Source organism: Littorina saxatilis, linkage group LG1 (assembly GCF_037325665.1).
Source record: "Littorina saxatilis isolate snail1 linkage group LG1, US_GU_Lsax_2.0, whole genome shotgun sequence".
NCBI classification, from domain to species: Eukaryota; Metazoa; Mollusca; class Gastropoda; order Littorinimorpha; family Littorinidae; genus Littorina; species Littorina saxatilis.
The window spans coordinates 102685678-102710130 of record NC_090245.1 but is presented as its reverse complement, the minus strand read 5'-3'; the positions used below and the strand labels follow the sequence as shown (position 1 = coordinate 102710130).

Sequence of the window (24453 nt, the reverse complement as noted above, 5' to 3'; positions counted from 1 at the left end):
TTTCTTTCTTTCTTTCTTTTGTTTTCTGGATTTGTGAGTGTTAGCAGTCTCTGTTTTTGGATTTAGACCAATTCATACCAACAACAAAAAATCCACTCTGCACAGAAAGCATCCAGGCTCAGTGTTGATTGTGTGTATGTGTCCCGGTGGAGGAATGGTCTCCGTGTACCATGTCACATCCTGGACACATCTCAGACGGTGAGCCGAACAGGTTGTTTGTCCCCTTCGACCGAGCGGACACTGACTTGACCCTGGCCGGACTGACCGTGAAGTGGACGACAGGTGAAGTGACGTGTCCTCGTGGTCAAGTTTACCTGGCTGTGTCGTTGACATGGGCGCCTGGAATCTCAGGGTCGTCTGCTGTCAGTGGTATTGTACTACAGTGGTACCCCCCATTTAAGACACATCCCCCCCCCCCAACTTAAGACTCCCTCCCTTTTAATACCCTATTTGCTTAGACTTCCTATTCATAACCTCTGTTATCAATGTGTGTGTGTGTGTTTGCATTTTCTGTACTATAATATTTTGTGTTCACTGTTTGTGTACTTTTGTTTTCCAAATATTTTTTTCATTTTTTCTTTTCTTATCTTCTATTTTTCTTTTTGTTTTCGTACTTTGTGCATTTTTGAATTTGCGAATATTGTTTATAATGCCCCTGGGTAATGAACAATAAAAAAACTTGACTTGAAAACTTGACTTGACTTGTAAATTTACCCCCATTTTAAGACTCCCTCCTTTTTAAGACCTGATTGTGTCAGATGTCTAAGGTCTTAAATGGGGGGTTCCACTGTAGCACCTGGTCAACTGTTCACAAGGCGCTGACTGGTCCAAAACATGGAGACAACAAAAAAGGATGAGTAGAGGCGGAACAGGGATACCGCTTTATCAATAGACCTCTACAAATCTGAGAAACTGATTTGGTCTTAACTTGAAAAGGAGGGATTTGCTTTGAAAAGATAATGAACAGAAAATCTTACAAAACCGGGACTTAAAAAGGGGAAGGGGGCTTGCTGCAGACCATGATAACTTCCTTGCTTGCTAACTTACTATTTCTGTCCCCGGTACTAGAGACTATTTTAGGACATAACGTGGTTATATGCTAAGCGATGATAAAAATGACCGCCCGTTTTTAAAGTCTGAAAACTTCATTGTTCATCAGTGAAATTACAGGCATCTTACATTTCTTGTTTTGATTAAAATTGAGGAGTTGTACATACAATATTCCGGTCTTGATTTGCATCAGGGCCGGACCCAGGGGGGGGGGGGTTCCAGGGGTTCCGGAACCCCACCCCTGGAAAAAGCATGTACCTTGCTTTGACTTTTACTAGTTTTAGCACCAAAACAATGCTGCTCTTAACCCTCAAAACAAGGCCCAGAATGCACCAGATTCCACAGATTTTAACCAAACATTTCAAACATTTTCCGGGGGAGCATGCCCCCGGACCCCCCTAGTTCGCGCGCCTGCTTTGCAGGCGCGCGCTTGTGGCTTCGCCACTTCGCTGATTTGCCCCCCCAAAAAGGGAGGAACCCCCCCCCTTACATCTCATTTGGTCCGGCCCTGTGCATGAATGCTGTCCGGGTCTTAACTGAGCACGAAGTCTTTTAAACCAGAAAAATAAAAAATGCTTCTTGCTACCGGTTTCGTTAAGGAGATTAATTCCGCGAAGTCGACTTTGCCCGATTAATGAGAGGTTTAATACATAGTCCATGGCGCATTTTTGTAAGTTTGTTTGTTTGTTTGTTTGTTTGTTTTCCCAGCCGACCACGAAGGGCCATATCAGGGCGGTGCTGCTTTGACATATAACGTGCGCCACACACAAGACAGAAGTCGCAGCACAGGCTTCATGTCTCACCCAGTCACATTATTCTGACACCGGACCAACTAGTCCTAGCACTAATCCCATAATGCCAGACGCCAGGCGGAGCAGCCACTAGATTGCCAATTTTAAAGTCTTAGGTATGACCCGGCCGGGGTTCGAACCCACGACCTCCCGATCACGGGGCGGACGCCTTACCACTAGGCCAACCGTGCCGGTATTTTTGTAAGTGAAGATCAGTGTTTTCCATATATGAATCTATCATTACAGTATATTCAAATACTTAGCGTTCAAAGATAAAAACCAGTGTGAGAGGGAAAGTACAGTTTTGACTACAGCCCTGAGCTTTTAGGCTAGAGAAAAAAAACATTTCAAACACACAAACATAGCTTTATCAACAAAATCAGCTGTGAGCATTAGCACAGCAAGGCATTGCAAAGAAGTGGGTTTTTTTAAGTGAAAGAAAAGTAAGAACCACAGCTGCAACAACGACCACGACGCCAACAACAACAACAACAACAACAATACAGTGGAACCCCCTTTTTACGACCTCCAAAAATCTGAGAAAATGAGGTCTTCAAAAGGCGGGAGTCTTAAAATGAAAGTACATTTACAGAGGTTATGAACAGAAAGTCTGAAAAAATAAGATCTTAGAAGGGAGGTAGTCTGAAATTGGGGGGGGGTCTTAAAAGGGGGGTTCCACTGTACTACAACAACAACGAGGATTCGCTGAAACGATGAAGACGACAATAAAGCATGACAACGAGGCACGGTCAGCTAAAGACAAAACAACTTTCTTCTGTCGCCTGTGCGATCAGTCGACTACGACGGACTGGTTCTAAAAGCAGATCATTTCTATTTTGGTCATGTCATTTGCAGACTGTGTGGGAGACATCCGGTCATCAATGCAAATCAGCTACTGATTTTTACATTATAAGTGAAATCTGCCTGGTATGAGAGGTTCACACCTTCTGTCGTCCAGTAAGCTTATTTTTTGCATTGTGTGCGGGCTGAGAGGCAGGATGGGGAGAAGGGAGGATAAACTGGGTGTGTTATAACTGTGAGATTAGGTGTGAAAACAAATCGAATGTGAAAGACATACAATTAAACCATCAATACACATTCTGATAGTGATAGTTGTTCATGGTGATTACATGCAGACATTGTGGTGGTAGTGCATGGTTTTTTTTTTTTTTTGTCTTTTGCTTTTGGTGCTAAACGTGGGGGGGGGGGGGGGGTGTTGTGTTTGTGGGGGGAGGTCAAACATTCTTTCATTTCTACAGAAAAAAGAATCCCAGCACTAGTCACCCCCCACCCCACCCTCCGGCAAAAACGTGCAGTCTATTTCTGCCGGCGATGACAGATTAAACGACCTCATGTTTAGGACATTACACTGAGTTTGAGGAAGGGAAGCAGAAGTGTATGCAAATCACTGTCAGTAATGTCAGTGCAAATGTTGCGCGGCGTGTCTCAATGACAATGACGTTTTCCGCATGTTTCTTCAGGGGGAAAGGGAGAAGGGAAGAAGAGGAGGAAACAGGGCAAAGGACACTCACATTTAAAAAGCAGCAAAGACACAGACAGTTCAACTTTATGTAAGAGGAAAGAGTTAAAATGCAGAACAGGGTGGGGTGTGTGTGAGTTGGGGTGGGGGGGGGGGGGGGTCATCGGTATGTAGAATGCAACTGCGGAAGGACCGCGGGGGTACGAAAGATGACATCAAAAAAATCGAGGACTGGTCAACAGCGGAAAGTGTTGCGACAAATACTATTGGGGAAAGGTGACGTAACCTTTTGGCAGACAACTTGCACGGCCAAGAAATACACCTCGCACATAGCTGTTTGTCAATAAAAACTTGAGTTTTCGCCGGACAATGGTAATTGTAAATATGGGGACAGGTGTTCCAACTAATCAGTGACGATGAGAGGTTGGACGGTTGAGTGAGCATTTTTTGTGCGTGTAAATGTGTGCGTATGCATGCGCGCGCGAGCCGGCGTGTGTGTGTGTGTGTGAGTGATTGTGTGTGTGAGTCAGTGTGTATGTGTGTGTGTGTGTGTGCGTGTGTGTGCGTGCTATGTGTGTGTGCGATGTGTTTGTGTATGTGTGTGTGTTTTAGTGTGTCAGGGTGTGTGTGTGTGTGAGTGTGTGTGTGTGCGCTGTGTATGTGTGAGTGTGTGTGTGTGCTTGTATGTGTGTGTGCGTGTGTGTGTGTCTGTCTGTCTGTCTGTCTGTCGGTTTGTCTCACCCCTTGCATGTCTCTATGACTTTTATGTTAGCATAGCAAAGAATCAGAACAAAAGCACACACACTAAAGTAGAGGAGAAAAGATAAACAAGTCGCGTAAGGCAAAATTACTACATTTAGTCAAGCTGTCGAACTCACAGAATGAAACTGAACGTAGTCCGCCGCTAGTGCAAAAGGCAGTGAAAGTGACGAGCCCGTTTGGCGCGGTAGCGGTTGCGCTGTGCTTCATAGCACGCTTTACTGTACCTCTCTTCGTTGTAACTTTCTGAGCGTGTTTTTAATCCAAACATATCATATCTATATGTTTTTGGAATCAGGAACCGACAAGGAATAAGATGAAAGTGTTTTTAAATTGATTTCGAAAATTTTATTTTGATTATAATTTTTATTTTTTTACTTTTCAGAGCTTGTTTTTAATCCGAATATAACATATTTATATGTTTTTGGAATCAGGAAATGATGAAGAATAAGATGAACGTAAATTTGGATCGTTTTATTAACAAAATGATTTTTTTACAATTTTCAGATTTTTAATGACCAAAGTCATTAATTAAGTTTTAAGCCACCAAGCTGAAATGCAACACCGAAGTCCGGCCTTCGTCGAAGATTGCTTGGCCAAAATTTCAAACAATTTGATTGAAAAATGAGGGTGTGACAGTGCCGCCTCAACTTTTACAAAAAGCCGGATATGACGTCATCAAAGACATTTATCGAAAAAAAGAAAAAAATTCCGGGGATATCATTCCCAGGAACTCTCATGTCAAATTTCATAAAGATCGGTCCAGTAGTTTGGTCTGAATCGCTCAGTCTACACACACACACGCACAGACAGACAGACAGACACACACACACAGACACACACACACACACACACACACACATACACACACACACACACACACACACACACACACACATACACCACGACCCTCGTCTCGATTCCCCCTCTACGTTAAAACATTTAGTCTAAACTTGACTAAATGTAAAAAGACCAATACACCGAACCGAGGAGAGAGGCGGGTCTCGGCAGGTGGTTTGGAATGAGGGTGATGGCAATGGGCGAGAGGTCGGTGGGGAGGGGGGGGGGGGAGGAGGGGGGCGGGGCGATGGCCGGCCTTTCAAGATGTGCAGACGGAAGCGAACCTGCAGCGACATTGTTTGTCAGAGGCCGGCCAGGGCACATGGACACACAGGGACAACCAAAAAAAAAGTCCACTCCTCCCCTCACCCTCTTCTGACCCCCCCTCCCCCTCCACTCTACCACCGCTGGCATTCCGACCAGTGTTGCAGGTCACCGTAACTTTTCCTCGAGGAAAACTCGTTTTATGCTGGTGAACTGCGAGTGATCTTTTTTTTAAGTCTAGATGTAAAGTAGCACAAGAATATACACGAAACAAACTTTTATCAGTATGTTTTCAAGTTGAATTTTGTTTAAATTCTTCCTTTTTATATTTAGTCAAGTTTTGACTAAATATTTTAACATCGAGGGGGAATCGAAACGAGGGTCGTGGTGTATGTGTGTGTGTGTGTGTGTGTGTGCGTGCGTGCGTGCGTGCGTGCGTGTAGAGCGATTCAGACCAAACTACTGGGCTGATCTTTATAAAATTTTACATGAGAGTTCCTGGGATTGATATCCCCGAACGTTTTTCTCCTTTTTTCGAAAAATGTCTTTGATGACGTCATATCCGGCTTTTCGTGAAAGTTGAGGCGGCACTGTCACGCTCTCATTTTTCAACCAAATTGGTTGAAATTTTGGTCAAGTAGTCTTCGACGAAGCCCGGACTTCGGTATTGCATTTCAGCGTGATGGCTTAAAAATTAATTAATGACTTTGGTCATTAAAAATTTGAAAATTGTAAAAAAAATTAAAAAATTATAAAATGATCCAAATTTACGTTTATCTTATTCTCCATTATTTTCTGATTCCAAAAACATATAAATATGTTATATTTGAATTAAAAACAAGCTCTGAAAATTAAAAATATAAAAATTATTATCAAAATTAAATTTTCCAAATCAATTTAAAAACACTTTCATCTTATTCCTTGTCGGTTCCTGATTCCAAAAACATATAGATATAATATGTTTGGATTAAAAACACGCTCAGAAAGTTAAAACGAAGAGAGGTATAGAAAAGCGTGCTATCCTTCTCAGCGCAACTACTAAACCGCTCTTCTTGTCAATTTCACTGCCTGAACGGTGGACTGACGATGCTATGAGTATACGGTCTTGCTGAAAAATTGCATTGCGTTCAGTTTCATTCTGTGAGTTCGACAGCTACTTGACTAAATATTGTATTTTCGCCTTACGCGACTTGTTAGTTATTTTTATATTTAGTCAAGTTTTGACTAAATATTTTAACATCGAGGGGGAATCGAAACGAGGGTCGTGGTGTATGTGTGTCTGTGCGTGTGTGTGTGTGTGTGTGTGTGTGTGTGTAGAGCGATTCAGACTAAACTACTGGACCGATCTTTATGAAATTTGACATGAGAGTTCCTGGGTATGAAATCCCCGAACGTTTTTTTTATTTTTTTGATAAATGTCTTTGATGACGTCATATCCGGCTTTTCGTGAAAGTTGAGGCGGCACTGTCACGCCCTCATTTTTCAACCAAATTGGTTGAAATTTTGGTCAAGTAATCTTCGACAAAGCCCGGACTTCGGTATTGCATTTCAGCTTGGTGGCTTAAAAATTAATTAATGACTTTGGTCATTAAAAATCTGAAAATTGTAAAAAAAAAATAAAAATTTATAAAACGATCCAAATTTACGTTTATCTTATTCTCCATCATTTGTTGATTCCAAAAACATATAAATATGTTATATTCGGATTAAAAACAAGCTCTGAAAATTAAATATATAAAAATTATCATCAAAATTAAATTGTCGAAATCAATTTAAAAACACTTTCATCTTATTCCTTGTCGGTTCCTGATTCCAAAAACATATAGATATGATATGTTTGGATTAAAAACACGCTCAGAAAGTTAAAACAAAGAGAGGTACAGAAACGCGTGCTATCCTTCTTAGCGCAACTACTACCCCGCTCTTCTTGTCAATTTCACTGCCTTTGCCATGAGCGGTGGACTGACGATGCTACGAGTATACGGTCTTGCTGAAAAATGGCATTGCGTTCAGTTTCATTCTGTGAGTTCGACAGCTACTTGACTAAATATTGTATTTTCGCCTTACGCGACTTGTTTATATTTAGTCAAGTTTTGACTAAATATTTTAACATCGAGGGGGAATCGAAACGAGGGTCGTGGTGTATGTGCGTATGTGTGTGTGTGCGTGCGTGTGTGTGTGTGTGTGTGTGTGTGTAGAGCGATTCAGACTAAACTACAGGACCGATCTTTATGAAATTTGACATGAGAGTTCCTGGGTATGAAATCTCGGAACGTTTTTTTCATTTTTTTGATAAATGTCTTTGATGACGTCATATCCGGCTTTTCGTGAAAGTTGAGGCGGCACTGTCACGCCCTCATTTTTCAACCAAATTGGTTGAAATTTTGGTCAAGTACTCTTCGACGAAGCCCGGGGTTCGGTATTGCATTTCAGCTTGGTGGCTTAAAAATTAATTAATGACTTTGGTCATTAAAAATCTGAAAATTGTAAAAAAAAATAAAAAATTATAAAACGATCCAAATTTACGTTTATCTTATTCTCCATCATTTGCTGATTCCAAAAACATATAAATATGTTATATTCGGATTAAAAACAAGCTCTGAAAATTAAATATATAAAAATTATTATCAAATTTTTTTTTTCGAAATCAATTTAAAAACACTTTCATCTTATTCCTTGTCGGTTCCTGATTCCAAAAATATATAGATATGATATGTTTGGATTAAAAACACGCTCAGAAAGTTAAAACGAAGAGAGGTACAGAAAAGCGTGCTATGCAGCATAGCGTAACCACTACCCCGCTCTTCTTGTCAATTTCACTGCCTATGCCGTGAGCGGTGGACCACGAGTATACGGTCTTGCTGCGTTGCATTGCGTTCAGTTTCATTCTGTGAGTTCGACAGCTACTTGACTAAATATTGTATTTTCCCTTACGCGACTTGTTTTCTTTTTTTTCTTTTTAGAAGGGAGGGGGTGGACGGGGTGAGGGACATGAGTTGGATCGAAGGAGAACCGTGGCACAAACAAACACACACAAACACACACACACACAAACACACACCACGCACACACACACACACACACACACACATACACACCACACACACACACACACACACACAAACACATACACATATACACACAAACACACACAAACACACACACATACTTCCGCCATCCCTCCATTTGACCATCACCCCCATTCCCATTCATTTCCCCTCCCTCCCCTCCCTTTCTCCTCCAGACCCAATCAAAAACACAAAATATTGATAAGGCAAAAAAATATATATAGTCTGTTTACGGTAACATAGGCCCAAAAAATAGGGTCGGTATTTTTAAGTTATTTTGCCAAAAAAACAAAGCCTTTTTTTTTTCTTTTTTTTTTTCCAAATGCCAAAAAAATAAGTCTAGGGTCGCGCGAAAAAATAGGGTCGGTCGGGATACCGTAAACATACTTTTTTGTTGTTGGCCTAAACAGACAACATCAGTGAAACATGACAGTCTGCACTGACACACACGGATACAGTTTGTGCCCACGACAGAAGCTTACAAAAACACAAGCACTCCCAGGCAGCTTATTACAATACTATCAATCACCTCCATCCCGCGGTAAAGTATACATCATTATGCAGATGAGTGTCAGATATTCACTCTCTCAAATGTCACCCGAAGAAGGAAATAGAATTGATATAGGCTACATGTACTGATAGCTGGCAAAGGTTTCGGCTGATTTATAAGAGTTGGTGTGCTATACATGGTTTGGGTATTAATACAGAGTGAGCAAATGAAATTGCATGTTAGGCAATTTAAAACCCTAATGGGAATCCTTTGGTAATTCAGTTTTCGAGTTCTTTGTCTATTTCTACCACCACCACCACCAATGACGCAACTGGTATACCGTCGCCAGTTTCAGCGCAGTCGTATCGCTGGAGCAGTGTGCACGACTATGGCTTATCCCGTCTTAAAGCGATGAATAAGAAGCTTAGGTGTGTTTATAGATTTTTTTTCTCAAATGTAAACACAGTTTTTGCGGGGTTGTGTGATTGTGTGTGTGTCTAGGGGGAGGGGTTTGTGTGTGTGTGTGTGTGTGTCAGTGTGTGTTTGTCACTGTGCGTATGTGTCTGTGTGTGTACGTGCGAGTGTGCGTACGTGCTTGCGTGTGTGTGTTTGTATGGAAAGCCGTTTGGCTCATAACTATTACAGCTGTAATTTAAAATAAATACAGCTGTATTTAATGATAAATACAGCTGTATTTAATCATAAATACAGCTGTATTTAAAAATAATTACACCTGTATTTAAAAATATATACAGCTGTATTTATTATTAAATACAGGTGTAATTATTTTTAAATACAGCTGCATTTAAAAATAAATACAGCTGTATTTAAAAATAATTACACCTGTATTTAATAGTAAATACAGCTGTATTTAAAAATAAATACACCTGTAATTATTTTTAGATACAGGTGTAATTATTTTTAAATACAGCTGTATTTATTTTTAAATGCAGCTGCATTTAATAAATGCGGCTGAAATAAATTAGAACTTGAATCGGAAAATGTACGACATGCAAAGCGACAATCTCGTGGAGATACTACTTCCGGTGACGCCACTGGATCAGACCCGCCATTGCGACGTCAATTTGTTGCAGTCTGGTAATGAGCCAGAAGAAGTTTTAAGAAGGTAAGCAACGTTTTGTTTGCTTGTTCATTTGTGACTTAATGGAAGAAACAATGCGTGATCTTTGAAACACGGGTACCGGGTCCCGGTTTGATAACCACTGGCAGTGGCAATCAAAGATGGCGTGTAAAACTAAAAGCAACTTTCTGTGTTTTGGAGTTCATTAAATGTTGGGATGAATATGTCAGGTTTGAGGATGCACATTTCTGTAGGTTCATCTCGGTATTCCACCCCCTCGGCTTTCTGTTGTAAATATTAAGCTGAGCACGGTGATCGAATGTGGAAGCTACGTTTGGTCAAAGGTCACAGAAGATTTGCGTCGTGCAGCGAAGGAAAGAATCGCGATCTTGTTTCCGAATCGGTACCTCTTTGTTTTTCATTAAACCTGTCATTCTGCTTGCTCGGCTTTGTTAGATGTTTGCATATCGTGTTGCTATTTTCTTTGCTTTTATTATTGTTTCTTACTTGTGCTTCGTTTATCGATACAACGCAAGTAATAAAAGTGTTTGGCAATTTTCAGGGAAAATGGAATGCTACTTGTAAACTGTACAACGCATGGTGTATTCCAGGATATCTGATCAAGAGTTGGATGCGTTGGTGGAACCAATTACTGCTTCCAACAAGCTTACTGGGTCCTTAATGATACAAGCTCGTCTGAAAGGACAGGGGACAGTACTTCAGGTAACTCTTCTGTGCTGAATATTAGAATAGTAAAGCTTCAAAAAGGAATTTTAAACTGTTGAAAAACAACTGAGAAATGGACCAATGTTTCACAGTCACAGATTCTGATTTTAAAGTTAAGTAATACCGTTTTTATATTTAGTCAAGTTTTGACTAAATATTTTAACGTAGAGGGGGGAATTGAGACGAGGGTCGTGGTGTGTGTGTGTGTGTGTCTGTCTGTCTGTCTGTGTGTGTGTTTCGATCCATCATACAACGCCGCAGCTATGGAGGTCAATGCGTTGCTTCGGCAGGGCACTGTGGACTCCCCTAGAGTTGTATTTTGGGACCATGATTTTATGTTTTCCGCTGGAAAACAGTTTACGTTACCTGAATTTGCAGCGTCATTTCCTGGGTGATGGTGTGCATCTAGCAAACGTATATTCCCAAGCTTGGGACCTGTTGGCGTAACATATCAAGATCAAGAAGATCAAGCAACGTCAGGACAGGCCAGGTTGTACAAGTCCCTTCGTCAGGCGATAAACACAGTCGGTTTTTGTGTGATTAAATAATGTTGTAGCCGGGTCAGGTTGCATTGTGCGTTTTGACTGATCAGCTTACAAAGCACGGGTATAGGAACAGGGAATCTTCAAATTGTTTACATTTTCTTTCTTGTTTGATGCGGGTGGGTGGCATAAATCGACGGCTCTAAATGGGGTCAACCAGATCGGTAGATGGGAAGTAACTCGAGTTTATGACAGGCTCGTTGTGGATGATGTCCCTTGTCTAAAAACCAGTTCAAGGTGGATCCGGAATGGTTCTTCGATCAACACGATTGTTGAGTGTTCTGTCAAATCAAGATATCGTGACATGTTTCAACAGTATGTTTCTGTGTTGGTGGATAGTATGGATCAGTGTTTTTCCAGAGTACTTGGAAATAATTTTCAGGTGAGATTCTGATGAACATGTTGGTGTTACGATGCCTTTTCATGTGAGCGTTTGTCAATTCAGAGAATCAGAATATTTGTTCCTGTGGAGGTACTGTATGTCAATTACCTCGGGTGTTTGTCATTTCAGTGAATCAGGAAATATTGGTTCCTGTGGAAGTACTGTTTTGTCAATCACCTGTTATTTTGCCTAGGAGATTCCAAATTTATTTTGATTGTGGTACTGTGGGCTAGGTAATATTTCATGTGGAGGTACTGTTGTCACTTGTGTTGGCTGGTGCCTCACAGATTACAAACACTATTTTGGTTAAAGTACATGTACCGTGGGCTAGGTAATATTTCATGGTGGGGCTGATTTTTCAGAGAATCAGAAAACATGGTTCGCTGTTGTTCTTTTTGTCAAATTAAGCTATAGGGCCTCAGAGATTCCAACATTAGTTAGTATGTGGATTTGTTAGCCAGGTATTATGTTGGTGTGTGACAGTTCAGAGAACCATGATGTAATTTCCTGTTGGTGTTCTGTTTGTCATAAATGTATTGAGCCTCAGAGATTCCAAACTCGTTTGGTGGGGGTACTGGGTGCCAGGATTTGAGTTTGACACAGAAAACACAATTGGTTTGAAGTACTTTGGGCCAGATTTTAATCAATTTCTTTGGTTTGTATTTCAGACTCCCAAAATCTGGTGACAACTTCAGAAGTATGGGATATTAAACACCTTTTACAGGCTGAACAGTGAAGGAGTTGTTAACTCCTGCAAGGAGCAGCAGACAAGTTCAAGGCTTATGTGTAATTCTCAGTAATCTGACAAATAAGGCTGTGTTCACATATCCTGTTTTTTATGCACAGGAATATGCCTCCCAGGAGGGCAGCGTCAAGGCGGGTAGCCGAAGTGACCCGAGCCGCTGCAGGTCGGCCGAGGGCCAGCAACCAGACAGCCTCGCAGCGACAACCCGGTGGGTTTGAGTCAGCCACAGCAGGAGGGGAAGAAAGCGCCACTGCTTTGGCCGCGGTATTGGCAGAACTACGCAGGCTGGGGGAGCGGCAAGAGACCTGCCAAGTGGCCATTGTCTCGCTCCAGAAAGACAACCAACGTCTGCAAGAAGCTGTTTCGGGTGATCGTGAGGCCATCGCCTCAACATCGGGATCGATGACAACCGGTACCAGCAATTCTACCCTGTCTGGCTCGGTTGCCAACCTGGTCAACACAATCACAGGTGAGGCGGCAACCCAATTGGTGCCTGTTGTTTTGTTCGTCGAGGATAAAGTTAAACGCAGGATCTGGGGCCCGGGGCGTCAATCCACAATGACAACTGAAAAGTTTCAAATGGAAGCGTGTCAATGTTAATTGTAATTCAATCTGACAATGATCTCTTTCCTGCGTTCATGCGGTTGCAAACAGACCAGAATTGGTTCTGTTCTGTTCACATAGTACTTTGAGTTCACTTACATGCAAGGGTGATGCACAGTATTCCTATGGAGAGAACTTCATCTTTAAGTGTACTTCGATTAACTGAAGATATTCAATTGTTTACTTCAATGTGGGAGGTGTGCAATGTGTAAATACACATCAACTCAGTCAGTAAGATTTATGTGCTGGTGTATGATGCAGAGCTGTCAGCCCCTATGAAGCTTCATGTGTAGCAATCTTGAATTTATAGTGTAGCAAATGGTGTTTATCTTTAAGTATTGCATCATCTTATAATCCACTGCACCTACATGTTTATATGTCAAGACACAAATGTTGCAATAACTGTGTTCAGACAAGAAAACAGCAGCAGGAACAAATGAACATTGTAGAGTGTCTGTATAACGAAGTAGCATTTTCTGTTTTACAAGTAGCATGCTACAGCAGTCCCTGCAATGTACGGCCCCCGGCGTGAGCGGACACCTGACATGTACGGACACATTTGCTCGGCACGGAGTGTTTTCCTTCTATATTTGCCCCCCCTTAAACGGACACCTGCAAAACGTGGACACGGACACTCATTTTCGGTCCCAACAGCAGGTCATACCTCCAATGTACGGACAGACCATCGTCAAATTTTCACCACAACAAAATCGATAACAGAGCAGTCCGGCTCTTGGTGCAAAGATCACAGCCGCAATGGCGTGACGACAGTCACTGGTAACTTGAGTGCACCTGTACCCATCAGGAGGGGGGAGTTTTGGTCAGGAGTGGAGTACATGCGAAGATGCCAACATGAAACTGCACTGTGCTCTTTATTCTTGTCTGTTGGACGTAAACAACAGAAACCACAGTCGATGAAGGTCCTGAGCGAAAGAGAGTGAAAAACCGGCCACAGTTCTCAGCATCGTGTGTCTGTGTGTAACCTCTTTCATTGACAAGATACTCTTGTTTCCCATCAGCCTTGACCAGTGAGTCGGTTGCCTAATCTGTGAACCCTTCAGTTGTCTTGCTGTGTCAAAAGTTACGACACAGTCAACTGGTTTTGCTCTGAGTGAACAGTTGGAGCTGACCTCTCTGGCCACAGCCCAACAGTACATGGCTGGAGGGAGTGAGAGAGAGAGGGAGGCGGGGGGGGTGGGGGGGTGGAGAGTTAGCTGGCTAAACTCTGTGGGGTGTCCGGTGTCACTGCATGTCAGCAGGAAGAGCATTGGAGAGAAATAGAGAGGTGTACTCTTCCACACAATTTCCAAGCATCAGTTGTCACGGCTTGGGGTAGGCATTAGTGAGGGAGAGTGGGAGCTGTGTTATGTACAGTGTATTTCCGACTGAAGAGTGAAAAGTCACTGCCATGCCACATGATCGGCATGCAGTCAATAAAGCCAGACAAGATGAAAATAAATTACATGATTATGACATGCAGCTCTATCTGCTGTTATTTATTCAAACTGGGTTTCAAGCTTATTCTTGCAAAGCATCTGCACACGCTCCTCTGTGCTGTGTTTGTGTGGCTGCTTTCGTATGTCAGTGCATGGTGAGAGTGTTCACTGCCTTGAGGATTTATTTTATCTCTTCTTTTCAACACTTTTCATACAAATCATTTTTACAGAACGTTTAAAGAAGTATTAGGAGTTTATTGTTTAGTAGCCACAAGAAGTGATTAGCATAGACTCAATCCTGTTGTTTGTGTGTCTCTGTGTGAGTGTATGGGGGAGGAGGTGGTGTGGTCACCCCTCCCGTGACCGGACACCTGCAATGTACGGACAGTTTTGCTATGGCCCAAGGGTGTCCGTTCATGAGAGGGACTGCTGTACATCGAAAGCGTAATAGTCTGCAGCTCTAATTGGGCCACTAATGCGACATGGTGCTTTTGGATTCCACAAGTTATTTTGCATGTTGTTTTTAAGGCAAATATGTCAGAAGCTCCTAAAGAACTTTAGTGGGTAAGCCTGTGACATTGTTGTCCACATAGAGAATACTATATGGTTTCCTATGAAATACCAGTTTTACTCAAGTTGTGCTTTTAAATATTAAACTGCGAACAATATTTCAAAACACTAGTGTAAAACTGGTATCAAACAGGAAGCCATGTAGTATTCTGTTTATCCTACATACAGGGTTCGTACAGGTCATGGAAAGTCATGGAATTTGATTTTTAATTTTCCAGACCTGGAAAGTCATGGAATTTCAATTCAAGTCATGGAATTTCAATTCAAGTCATGGAATTTAACATAAATAAGAAAGAAAAAAAAATAACCTTTAGCACGCCAGCTTTCTTTCGAGTTGTTTCTTGACAACAAAAAGTATGCGGAATTGGAACGAATTACCAAGGAAGATCTTCGCAATGAACTGTGTATCGCGGTGAAAAAAATGACAGTTCGTCAAGTCACAGTGTTAGTGACGGTTATGAAACGGAATTTACGAAAGTGCAGATGGATACAAACAGTGGCTGGTCCAGTTTAGTGAAATGACAGGACCAGCAAACATTACCGATAATCTGACTGCGTAGCAAATGCTTGACTTGCTTGTCAAAGAGACACTGCGTAGAAACTGACTCAAATTCAGTGCAAAGCAAGCCAGTGTCAAAACTGGCAGTGACAAGATGTAAAAAGTTTGCGTGTTCGGAAATGGCGACCTGTGGATCTAGTCATGGAAAATGTTATTGAGGCTCATGGGAAAGTCATGGAATTTTGTTTCTAAAAACCAGTGGGGACCCTGTACATACTGTTGCATGTTCATTGCTGTAAATGTCCCTTTGTCGAAGCGCCCAGATTGAAGAAGCTTAAAAATTGAACCTGGATCTCTCCGAATGCCTCGTGTAATCTTTTATGTCAAAGCAAGGAAATGTCACTGGTGTGGTGTTTACGTTCTTAAAATTCTTCCGAGTGTTCAAAGAAGGACGCTTGTTTCGGTATTGGAGGCAGTGAAAAATCAGGTCCTTGTCAGACAAGACCTCTTTACACATGCAATGTAGAGTGAATGGTATTGTTATGACATGAGTGGTATGTCACGTTAGTGTAATAAGTTGTATTCTTACACGCTCCACAAAGGCACAGAGTACGGGGAGCCATCCCGCGGGTTGATCCTGGTGGAGTAGCTGTCAGAGCTTTGGCGTTGAGGCCCACGAGACGTCGTCTGTACCAAGTATCAGGACCAAACGCTCTCTGGCATCTAGACGGATACCACAAGTTGATATCGTGAGTACAGCTACAAATACATACACTGGGCACAAAAAAATCCTTTTTAAAAATTTGGTGAATGTTGAGTGTGTCCGGTGGTGGGGAGGATGTTGGGGGTTGTGCCAGTTTGAACATGGAATTTGAGTGGATTGATACAGGTGGCATAAGGGTGATAAGGAATTCTCTTATTTTATGACGCTGGAATCTTTCTTTTAAGACCTACATAACCCTGAGATAATAAGGTCTTATAATGGGGGTAAACTTACAGAGGTTATGAGCAGAATATCTTAGAGAACAGCATACCTGCCAATTGCTACGATTTTGGCGCAGCATGCTCCGATTTTGCAGGAATTGCTACGCTGCTACTCTAAGCCCTGAGCTGCTACGCTAAAAAAAAAAAAATGACAAGCGTGCAAAATGTTCACTTATTGCTTGACAATCAACAATGAACATTGCATAACTAGTCGAGTACCGATGGCTGGGAACCACTCCGTTATGACTCGATATTGTCCACGTGACTTGCTTAGCAAATCGTGAATTTTATTGCAAGCATTCGCATTTCCGGTGACTCTATGCGCCAATTGTGAATTTGATTAGAATATGCAATGCACTTGTTAAGTTGTAAGCTGTGCACAGTGACGGTGTTAGAAGTGGAAACTGGAGGGAGACAGGATAAAAACGGGGAAACGTAAGGGTGGTGAAGATTATGGTGCAAGTTCCACACCGATGCGGGCAAATCATTTTCAACGATTTTTGCCGAAGAATTCGACAGACTTTGCGTGTATAGGTAATAATACCTGCTATTCCGACTTGGTTGTGTGACAGACGTTTTCTTCCACACGAGATTACGTTGATTGTCTAAATCTACTTTTTGACGGAAGTGGCCGAACAACTGTGAATGACGTCTCGTTATATGGGAATGACGTCACAGTCATCGTCACAGTCTGTATCTTTTGAAGCATCTCATTCTTCATGACGTCTTTCTGTGTCTGCATCCGCAAAATGTTTGTTCATTCCGGAATCTTTGTCATCTATGTTCAGAACTCTGTCCTTATAGTGTCAGACAAACAGGCCTCCTGAGCGAACCACTTTCCAAGGGAAGTTAAATTCGCGTATGGAAACAGTACTGTCGTCTGGGGTGCCGTTTTCAGTATTCTGAGCGTTGAAGAATCTGTAAAGAGAAGAAACGATAACAGCAGGAGAAATAAAAGTCGTGTGTGCATTTTATGTTTTTTTGGAGTGACGATTTTGAGTTTGAATCCGTTCTTGCCATGCTCCTAAAGCGTGTAACATACAATCTTGCATACGTTTGCTTTAGTAGTGGCAAAGAAGGAAAGCGTGTGACATTGAACTATGTTTAGACGGTTGTAATGTCGTAGAGCTCTCAGAATCTTACAAACGTTTTTGATGGCATTTTAAATGCGGGCTTGCGATTCAAATTTAAGATTATGCGAGTGCTACGCTTATAAACACCAATTGCAACTCTGACATTTGGTGAAAGTTCCAAAATGCTACTCTTTGGGCTTCACAGGGGTTGGCAGCTATGAAACAGGGTCTTGAAAATGTCTTGTTTGGGATCGTAAAAGGAAGGGCGTCTTCTAAGGGGTAGGTGGGTAACGAAGGTGAGTCGTGTGCAAGTATTTTCTTTTCTTTTCTTTTTATTTTGTCATTTTCTGGATATGTAATGAAAGACTGGTCCATTGATGATTTCCCCACGGAATACAAAACATATTCTGGTTATACCTTACCATTTCTACTGGGTGGTTATTTAAATTTGGTTGCTTGGTGTTTTTTTTAACAATAAACACCCCTTCAAGTTAACAGAGAAATAAGCAGAGGGGGGAATACTTTTCGGTGAATACCAAGCTACCTAGTCCTAACAAATAACCACCCAGCAACCAGTCTGAATCCTCGATAGCTCATAGGTTGAGAAACCACACTGTGTGGTCACTGCTTGGTGACTGAAAAGTTCTGAATGCTCAAATATTCGAAAGAGGAAAGAGCTCATACATACTCAACTGCATTTACACTATTCATTTCAGGTTTCAACACACAGAATCCAATATAAGATCCATAAGTTTGGTTGTTTTCTAAATCAAAATCTACGTTGTACCAGACACAAGGTCTCAAGGCAAGTAACTCTCATATTTTGTGTAGAAAATAGAGTTGTTCCCATTTTGCATTTGTACAAATAAAAAGACAGTAATCTGTAGGTCAATTATATTTCACTTCATAAATAGAACTTTTTTTCCCGAGATACTTAAACATGAAAAGAACGCAAAAATATTTGCCTTATCGTCTTAGCAGAACAACTATGTACTTTATTTTATTCGAAATTAAATTAACTGCTATAAAGAGTTTGCAGAATTGCGCAATTTTCACAGAACTCTTCAACCATGGATTAATCACATGCTTGTGCAGGTAGACTGGCTGAGTGAATAATACTTGATCAAAATAATTATGTGTGCTGTGGGCAGGCTGTCTGTCTGTCCAAGGACAAAAAATGTAACGTTGAGCTGTTATCTCAGAAGTTTATACAGCTAGACCTCTGAAACTTTGCACACTTTTAGGGTTTGATGATTTCACGAAGTGACCGCAGTTTCGTTGACCCTCATCAAATTTTGGGGTCACAGCGGGGTCATGTTCGTTTAATAAAAACTTAACGTTGATGTTATCTCAGATGTGTTTTTAGCTAGAGCTTTAACCCTTAGGCTGGTTGTCGCGACATATGTCGCGCTACTTTACGTATGCTGTCACCTGGTTGTCACGACATATGTCGCGCTATTGGCTCAGTCTGTTTGGTCGGTTCCGATTACCTCCCATTGATGCGAAAACCTATATGACTGTTTTTTGTTATGTTTCTCTCTGTTAATTCACCAGTGGCTATGTAACATGTGTTACAGAATTGCACCGGTGTAAGGGTTAATAGTACGCACACTTCTAGGTTTTGATAATGTACCAACTTGACATAAGATTGTGGGCGGGGATGTAGCTCAGTCGGTAGCGCGCTAGATTTGTATCCAGTTGCCTGCTGTCAGCGTGAGTTCGTCCCCACGTTCGGCGGGAGATTTATTTCTCGGAGTCAACTTTGTGTGCAGACTCTCCTCGGTGTCCGAACACCCCCGTGTGTACACACAAGCACAAGACCAAGTGCGCACGAAAAAGATCCTGTAATCCATGTCAGAGTTCGGTGGGTTATAGAAACAAGAAAATACCCAGCATGCTTCCTCCGAAAGCGGCGTATGGCTGCCTAAATGGTGGGGTAAAAACGGTCATACACGTAAAATTCCACTCGTGCAAACCACGAGTGCACGTGGGAGTTTCAGCCCACGAACGCATAAGAAGAAGAAGACGACATAAGGTTGATTGACCTTCGTCACAGCCCACTTCGTCAACATCACGGGCCAAAGAACAGGCCTGGGAATGATACGCCTTTCGTCGTATTTACGACGAAGTCCTTTTCTAATTGTGTAAGAAAAGAGCCTCCGTGTGCCCTTAAAAATGCTTAAAACGCAACATTTTCCCGTCAGTACGCCCAAACCACTTTTACTCATTCCCAGGCCTGAAAGAATCTAGACACAGCCATCGTCGAACGCTGAAGAAGAAGAAGATTGACCTTCGTCAAGTTTTGGGGTCACAGGGGGTCATGTTCGAATCAAAATATCTTAACATTGATGTTATCTCAGGTGTTTTTGAAGCTTGAGCTTTGAAACTTTGAACACTTGAAGGATTTGATCATCTACCTACGTGACCCTAGTTTGGTTGATTCCTGTCACATTTTGGGGTCACAGTGGGGTCAAGTTTGTAAAAGCTTTACATTGCGGTTTTCTCAGTTATTTTTTATTAAATTTCACTGAATTGTATGTGTTATTAACCAGCAGACATTACCAAAATTTTGCTTATTTTTATCAAATTTTAGAGTCCCAGCAGTTAGTGGAATCCTCCTTTTAAGACCTACAAGACCCTTAAGGCTTATGGACATGACGAAGAAAAGTCATATAAAGCAATTGCTTTTCTTGATTTATTTCTTTGCAAAATTGAAGAAAGGTGGATTAAATGGGTTACACACCTTTTCTCAATGATATATATTAAAAATAATGGTCTTGATTCTCGGTCATGAAAAAGCACTTTGACCATTACTTTTTAATATTTACTGAGCATGTTACCTGTACTTATTTCCCAATAACTCTTTAATCAGAATTTGTGTGGTGAAATCACATATGGAAACGGATCTCTGTTTGTTATATTGCAGGTGGAAAATGGTGATTCATGGGGCAATCGATGGCTTTAGCCGGGCCACTACCTTCCTCCATGCCACCGAAACAACAGGTCAGAGACCGTTCGGGATCTGTTTTTGGGTGGAACCCAACGCTTTGGACTCCCGTCAAGAGTCCGCATGGACCATGGTGGCGAGAATCTGGATGTCGTCGCCCTCATGAATGAACACAGGGGAGAAGGGAGAGGCAGTGCGATGCAAGGCCGCAGTGACCATAACCAAAGGATCGAGCGTCTCTGGCTCGACGTCTGGAAAGATGTGGTGAACCCTTACCATGACCTGTTTACTGCAATGGGAACACCACAGGCAGAAGGTGGTCTGGGGATACTGAACATGGACAATCCCATTCACTTGTGGGCCCTCCACTATGTTTTTCTGCCCAGGCTGAACCGGTCCCTACAGTGGATTGTGGAACAGAAGAACCACCAACCCCTGAGGACAGAGCGCAACAGAACTCCCCTGCAGCTCTTCTTCAGGGGGATGCTGGAGAGACGAGCCAGCACATCCACAGCAGTACAGGACTTCTGGAAAGGGAGAAGCCTTCAATCGATAATCGAGGACCATCCTTTGCCAGACAGTCGTTAGGATGTGCCTGCCACGGCTTGCCCCCTCTCTGAGGAACAGCTCGTGCAACTAACGGAGCGCATTGACCCTCGGAGTGGGCCACCCACCGATCAACATGGTCAGATGTTGTTCTCCAGTTCGTTGCCAACATGCTCGAGTAAAAAAAAAGTTAGCTTGTGGACACCCCAAACCTGAAGTGTATAGCAGACCTGTGAACCCATACGATTTTGCCATATTTTGTACGCTTGATTGTCCAGACTACAAGCAGATTGGTCAGTGGAATCACAAGAAAAATTCATTGTCTACTTTTATTTACAAGCGCATTCCAAAGCCGATCCAGTGTTTTGACACATGATTACTGCTTTTGTCAATGAAAGAAGCATTCGTTTTAAATTGTAAACTTATTAGGCTACTTGCCCTATCCGCTCTAGCCACGTAATCGTGCAATAAATCTGCAATATCTTGCATGGCGTTGGGAGGTGTGCCTCAATTTGCGGGTTTGCTTTGAGACCTCAGAGTAAGGATGTGTCTGGGTGCAGACACTTCGCCTTCAAAAAAGTTAATTTGCACTGAGCAGCATTGGGCTGCAACAATGAAAGCCTCAAAAACAATCATAAAGTTTGTTCAAAGTACCAAGCATGGTAGAAGGTATAAGCAACTGTTTTTTTCAAATTGGTTTAAATCTGCGCTCTAATTCTAAACCAATCTTTGTAAAGTGGAAAGTCATTCAAATAAAGCGAAATTATGTCCGCTGTGTATTTTATTATTTTTAAACACAGGTACTGCACCACGAAAACAATATTGCTAAAAAAAAAAAAAAATATGTACACTTTGTGAAAGAAAGTTGTAAAGAAAGTTTTACACAATGATTTGCCATTAGGTTACCTGTTTAATTGCACCAAACAGACATGGGATTCTTCCGTAAAATTACGGAATTCCGTAAATTTTTAGGCTCCAGGGATCATTCTTGAGATTCGTGCAAATCCGCTGAGAAAATGTTGGGGTATATGTAGGTAAAGACCCAAGTTTTTCGGCCGGTCCGCTGATCGCGACGCTCCATTCCATACTATTCTTGAACGGTTGGTTCCTAAAACGGTCAGACTGTTGCTGGTCGATCCGTATGGGAACGCGCTCTGTGTCTTTGTCTCCTACAGTCACCGTTTCAACGTAGCTATCGGGGATTCAGTATAAGCTAAAGCATACCGTATGAGAATGATTCGGCGCCATTTTTACATCGCTTCGAGCCACTTGCCAAAATGATGAGGAAGCTAAAGCGAGACGAAACCGTTCTATCCCGGGAAATTGACCAGCAGAAGTACAAGAAAAATCTCTGGAGATTCGACTGGCTCGATGAAGTTGTATCATTGAGCTGGAAATACGAGAAAGGCCAGAAGACACAAGACGTGAAACTGAAAGTTGGCGATGCTTTTGCTAAAATCAACTTGCCGGGAAAAACTTAGTGCACTTTGTGCAACGATGTTAATGTTATCAACTACGGTTCCAATGGAAAGACTGCCCTCAAAAGCCACTTGAAAAGCAACAAGCACCTGACTATCCTGAAAACCCAGTCGTGTAATCAGTCACTGGGGTCGTTTGGCACCGACGAGGTAAGAACATTGAAACCACACCGTCACACGCCACCACCCCCCCCCCATCCCCGCCTCTCTCTCTCTCTCTCTCTCTCTCTCTCTTTCTCCTCCTTATTTTGAGTCTTAGCGTAAAATTAATTTGAGAAACATGGAAAGGGAGGGGGGGGCTATGATTAAGCTGAAATATGCATTTCAGGGCCATTTTTGTGTGTCTAAAATACTAAAAACCTTCAGACCCCAGACCCCGACCAGGGGCGTTGCCCCTGGACCCTACTTTTTTTTTCCTTAATTATCACTTTTTCTGAATCCCATGTCTGACCAAATTTCTTTTGATGTATCTATAGTATAGATTTATAAAGTTGAAAATTGCTGAAAGTTTTTAAAACAGACTATTGTTTTTGAAAAAGACCTTAGTGTATTTTTAGGTTTATTGATGCTAGATATATTTATGGATATGGCTTGCCCAATCCAACGTATAAAGGAACTCATTGTTATTCAGCCATTAACCTTCGCCGGCACTCGTTATCGACTACACACGGACGCATTCGTGGGGCCGTGCAGACCCATGCTTCTCAAAGAAGGAAAAATGTGCATATCCTTCCGTGGCACTCGTGGGGCCGTGCAGACCCATGCTTCTCAAAGAAAGAAAAATATGCATATCCTTCCGTGGCACTCGTGGGTCCGTGCGGACACAGAAGGGTGTTTGATGCAAATATCTCTTAAACGAGTTGGAATTTTTTAATGAGCTTTTAGAAATGCCTCAGACACCTAAAAAGCTATCATCTCCTAAAAGCTCATTAAATTTCAGTGATAATTAATTAATTAATTAATGGTCAAATTTAGACTGCACACGGTATTTGGTAAAATATTATGGGTCTGCATGGCCCCACGAGTGCCACGGAAGGGTTTGCACAATTGTCCTTCTTTGAGAAGTATGGGTCCGCATGGACCCACGAGTGCCTCGGAAGGGTATACACGCTTTTCCTTCTTTGAGAAGTATGGGTCCGCACGTCCCCACGAATGCTTCCGTGTGTAGTCTAAATTTGACCATTAATTAATTAATTAATTAATTAATTATCACTGAAATTTAATGAGCTTTTAGGAGATGAAAGCTTTGTAGGTGTCTGAGGCATTTCTAAAAGCTCATTAAAAAATTCCAACTCGTTTAAGAGATATTTGAGACAATGACAAAAGGTGACGTTTTCATGTCAGTATGTCCCAAATGACATCACCAGTACATTTTTCATTCTATCTAATCTGTTTTCGTTCTATTTTTTCTAATAACATGCGTTAACAATTGATTGCCAACTGGAATGGAAGAGCACAAAAAGTGTAACTTGATATGTAGTTTCTCTAGAGGGAAAAACATCTTCCACTTTCATGTCAGTGTGTCCCATGCAACATACATTTGCCAAACAGCTATGTGTAAGTAGATTATTTGTTAGTGGTATAGAAAATACTGATCAACAATCAAAGTCAGTTTTCACATTCATTTTCTACCTATTTCTTATTTGTTTATTCTTTTGGCAATGGTGAAATGTCAGCAATCGTGTGTCATTCGGGACAGTAGACATGACACCTGACCTTTTGTCACTGTCTCATTTGCAATCAAACACCCTTATGGGTCCGCACGGACCCACGAGTGCCTCGGAAGGGTATACACGCTTTTCCTTCTTTGAGAAGTATGGGTCCGCACGTCCCCACAAATGCTTCCGTGTGTAGTCTAAATTTGACCATTAATTAATTAATTAATTATCACTGAAATTTAATGAGCTTTTAGGAGATGATAGCTTGTTAGGTGTCTGAGGCATTTCTAAAAGCTCATTAAAAAATTCCAACTCGTTTAAAAGATATTTGCAATCAAACACCCTTCTGGGTCCGCACGGACCCACGAGTGCCGGCGAAGGTTAAAGACATTTTCCGAATTACAATGGTTTAATAGCCAACTTGCACAATACCCCTTTTGA

General features: G+C 41.8%; 1 protein-coding gene across 7 annotated transcripts; it reads left to right on the top strand.

The window, feature by feature from the left end:
• Positions 1-9652: 9652 nt before the first annotated feature.
• LOC138948021 (uncharacterized) lies at positions 9653-24443 on the top strand. Of its 7 annotated transcripts, none has more exons than XM_070319586.1 (5): positions 9653-9868; positions 10435-10546; positions 12320-12687; positions 15929-16075; positions 20310-24443. In XM_070319586.1, the coding sequence occupies exon 5, from the start codon at positions 20454-20456 to the stop codon at positions 20916-20918; it is 465 nt and encodes a 154-aa protein (XP_070175687.1). In that variant the 5' UTR covers positions 9653-9868; positions 10435-10546; positions 12320-12687; positions 15929-16075; positions 20310-20453; the 3' UTR covers positions 20919-24443. The 7 variants fall into 7 exon arrangements, with proteins under 7 accessions (XP_070175687.1, XP_070175681.1, XP_070175669.1 ...); XM_070319580.1 differs by having other exon boundaries at positions 9654-9868; positions 10386-10546; XM_070319568.1 differs by having other exon boundaries at positions 9657-9868; positions 10435-11473.
• The last annotated feature ends 10 nt before the right edge of the window (positions 24444-24453 follow it).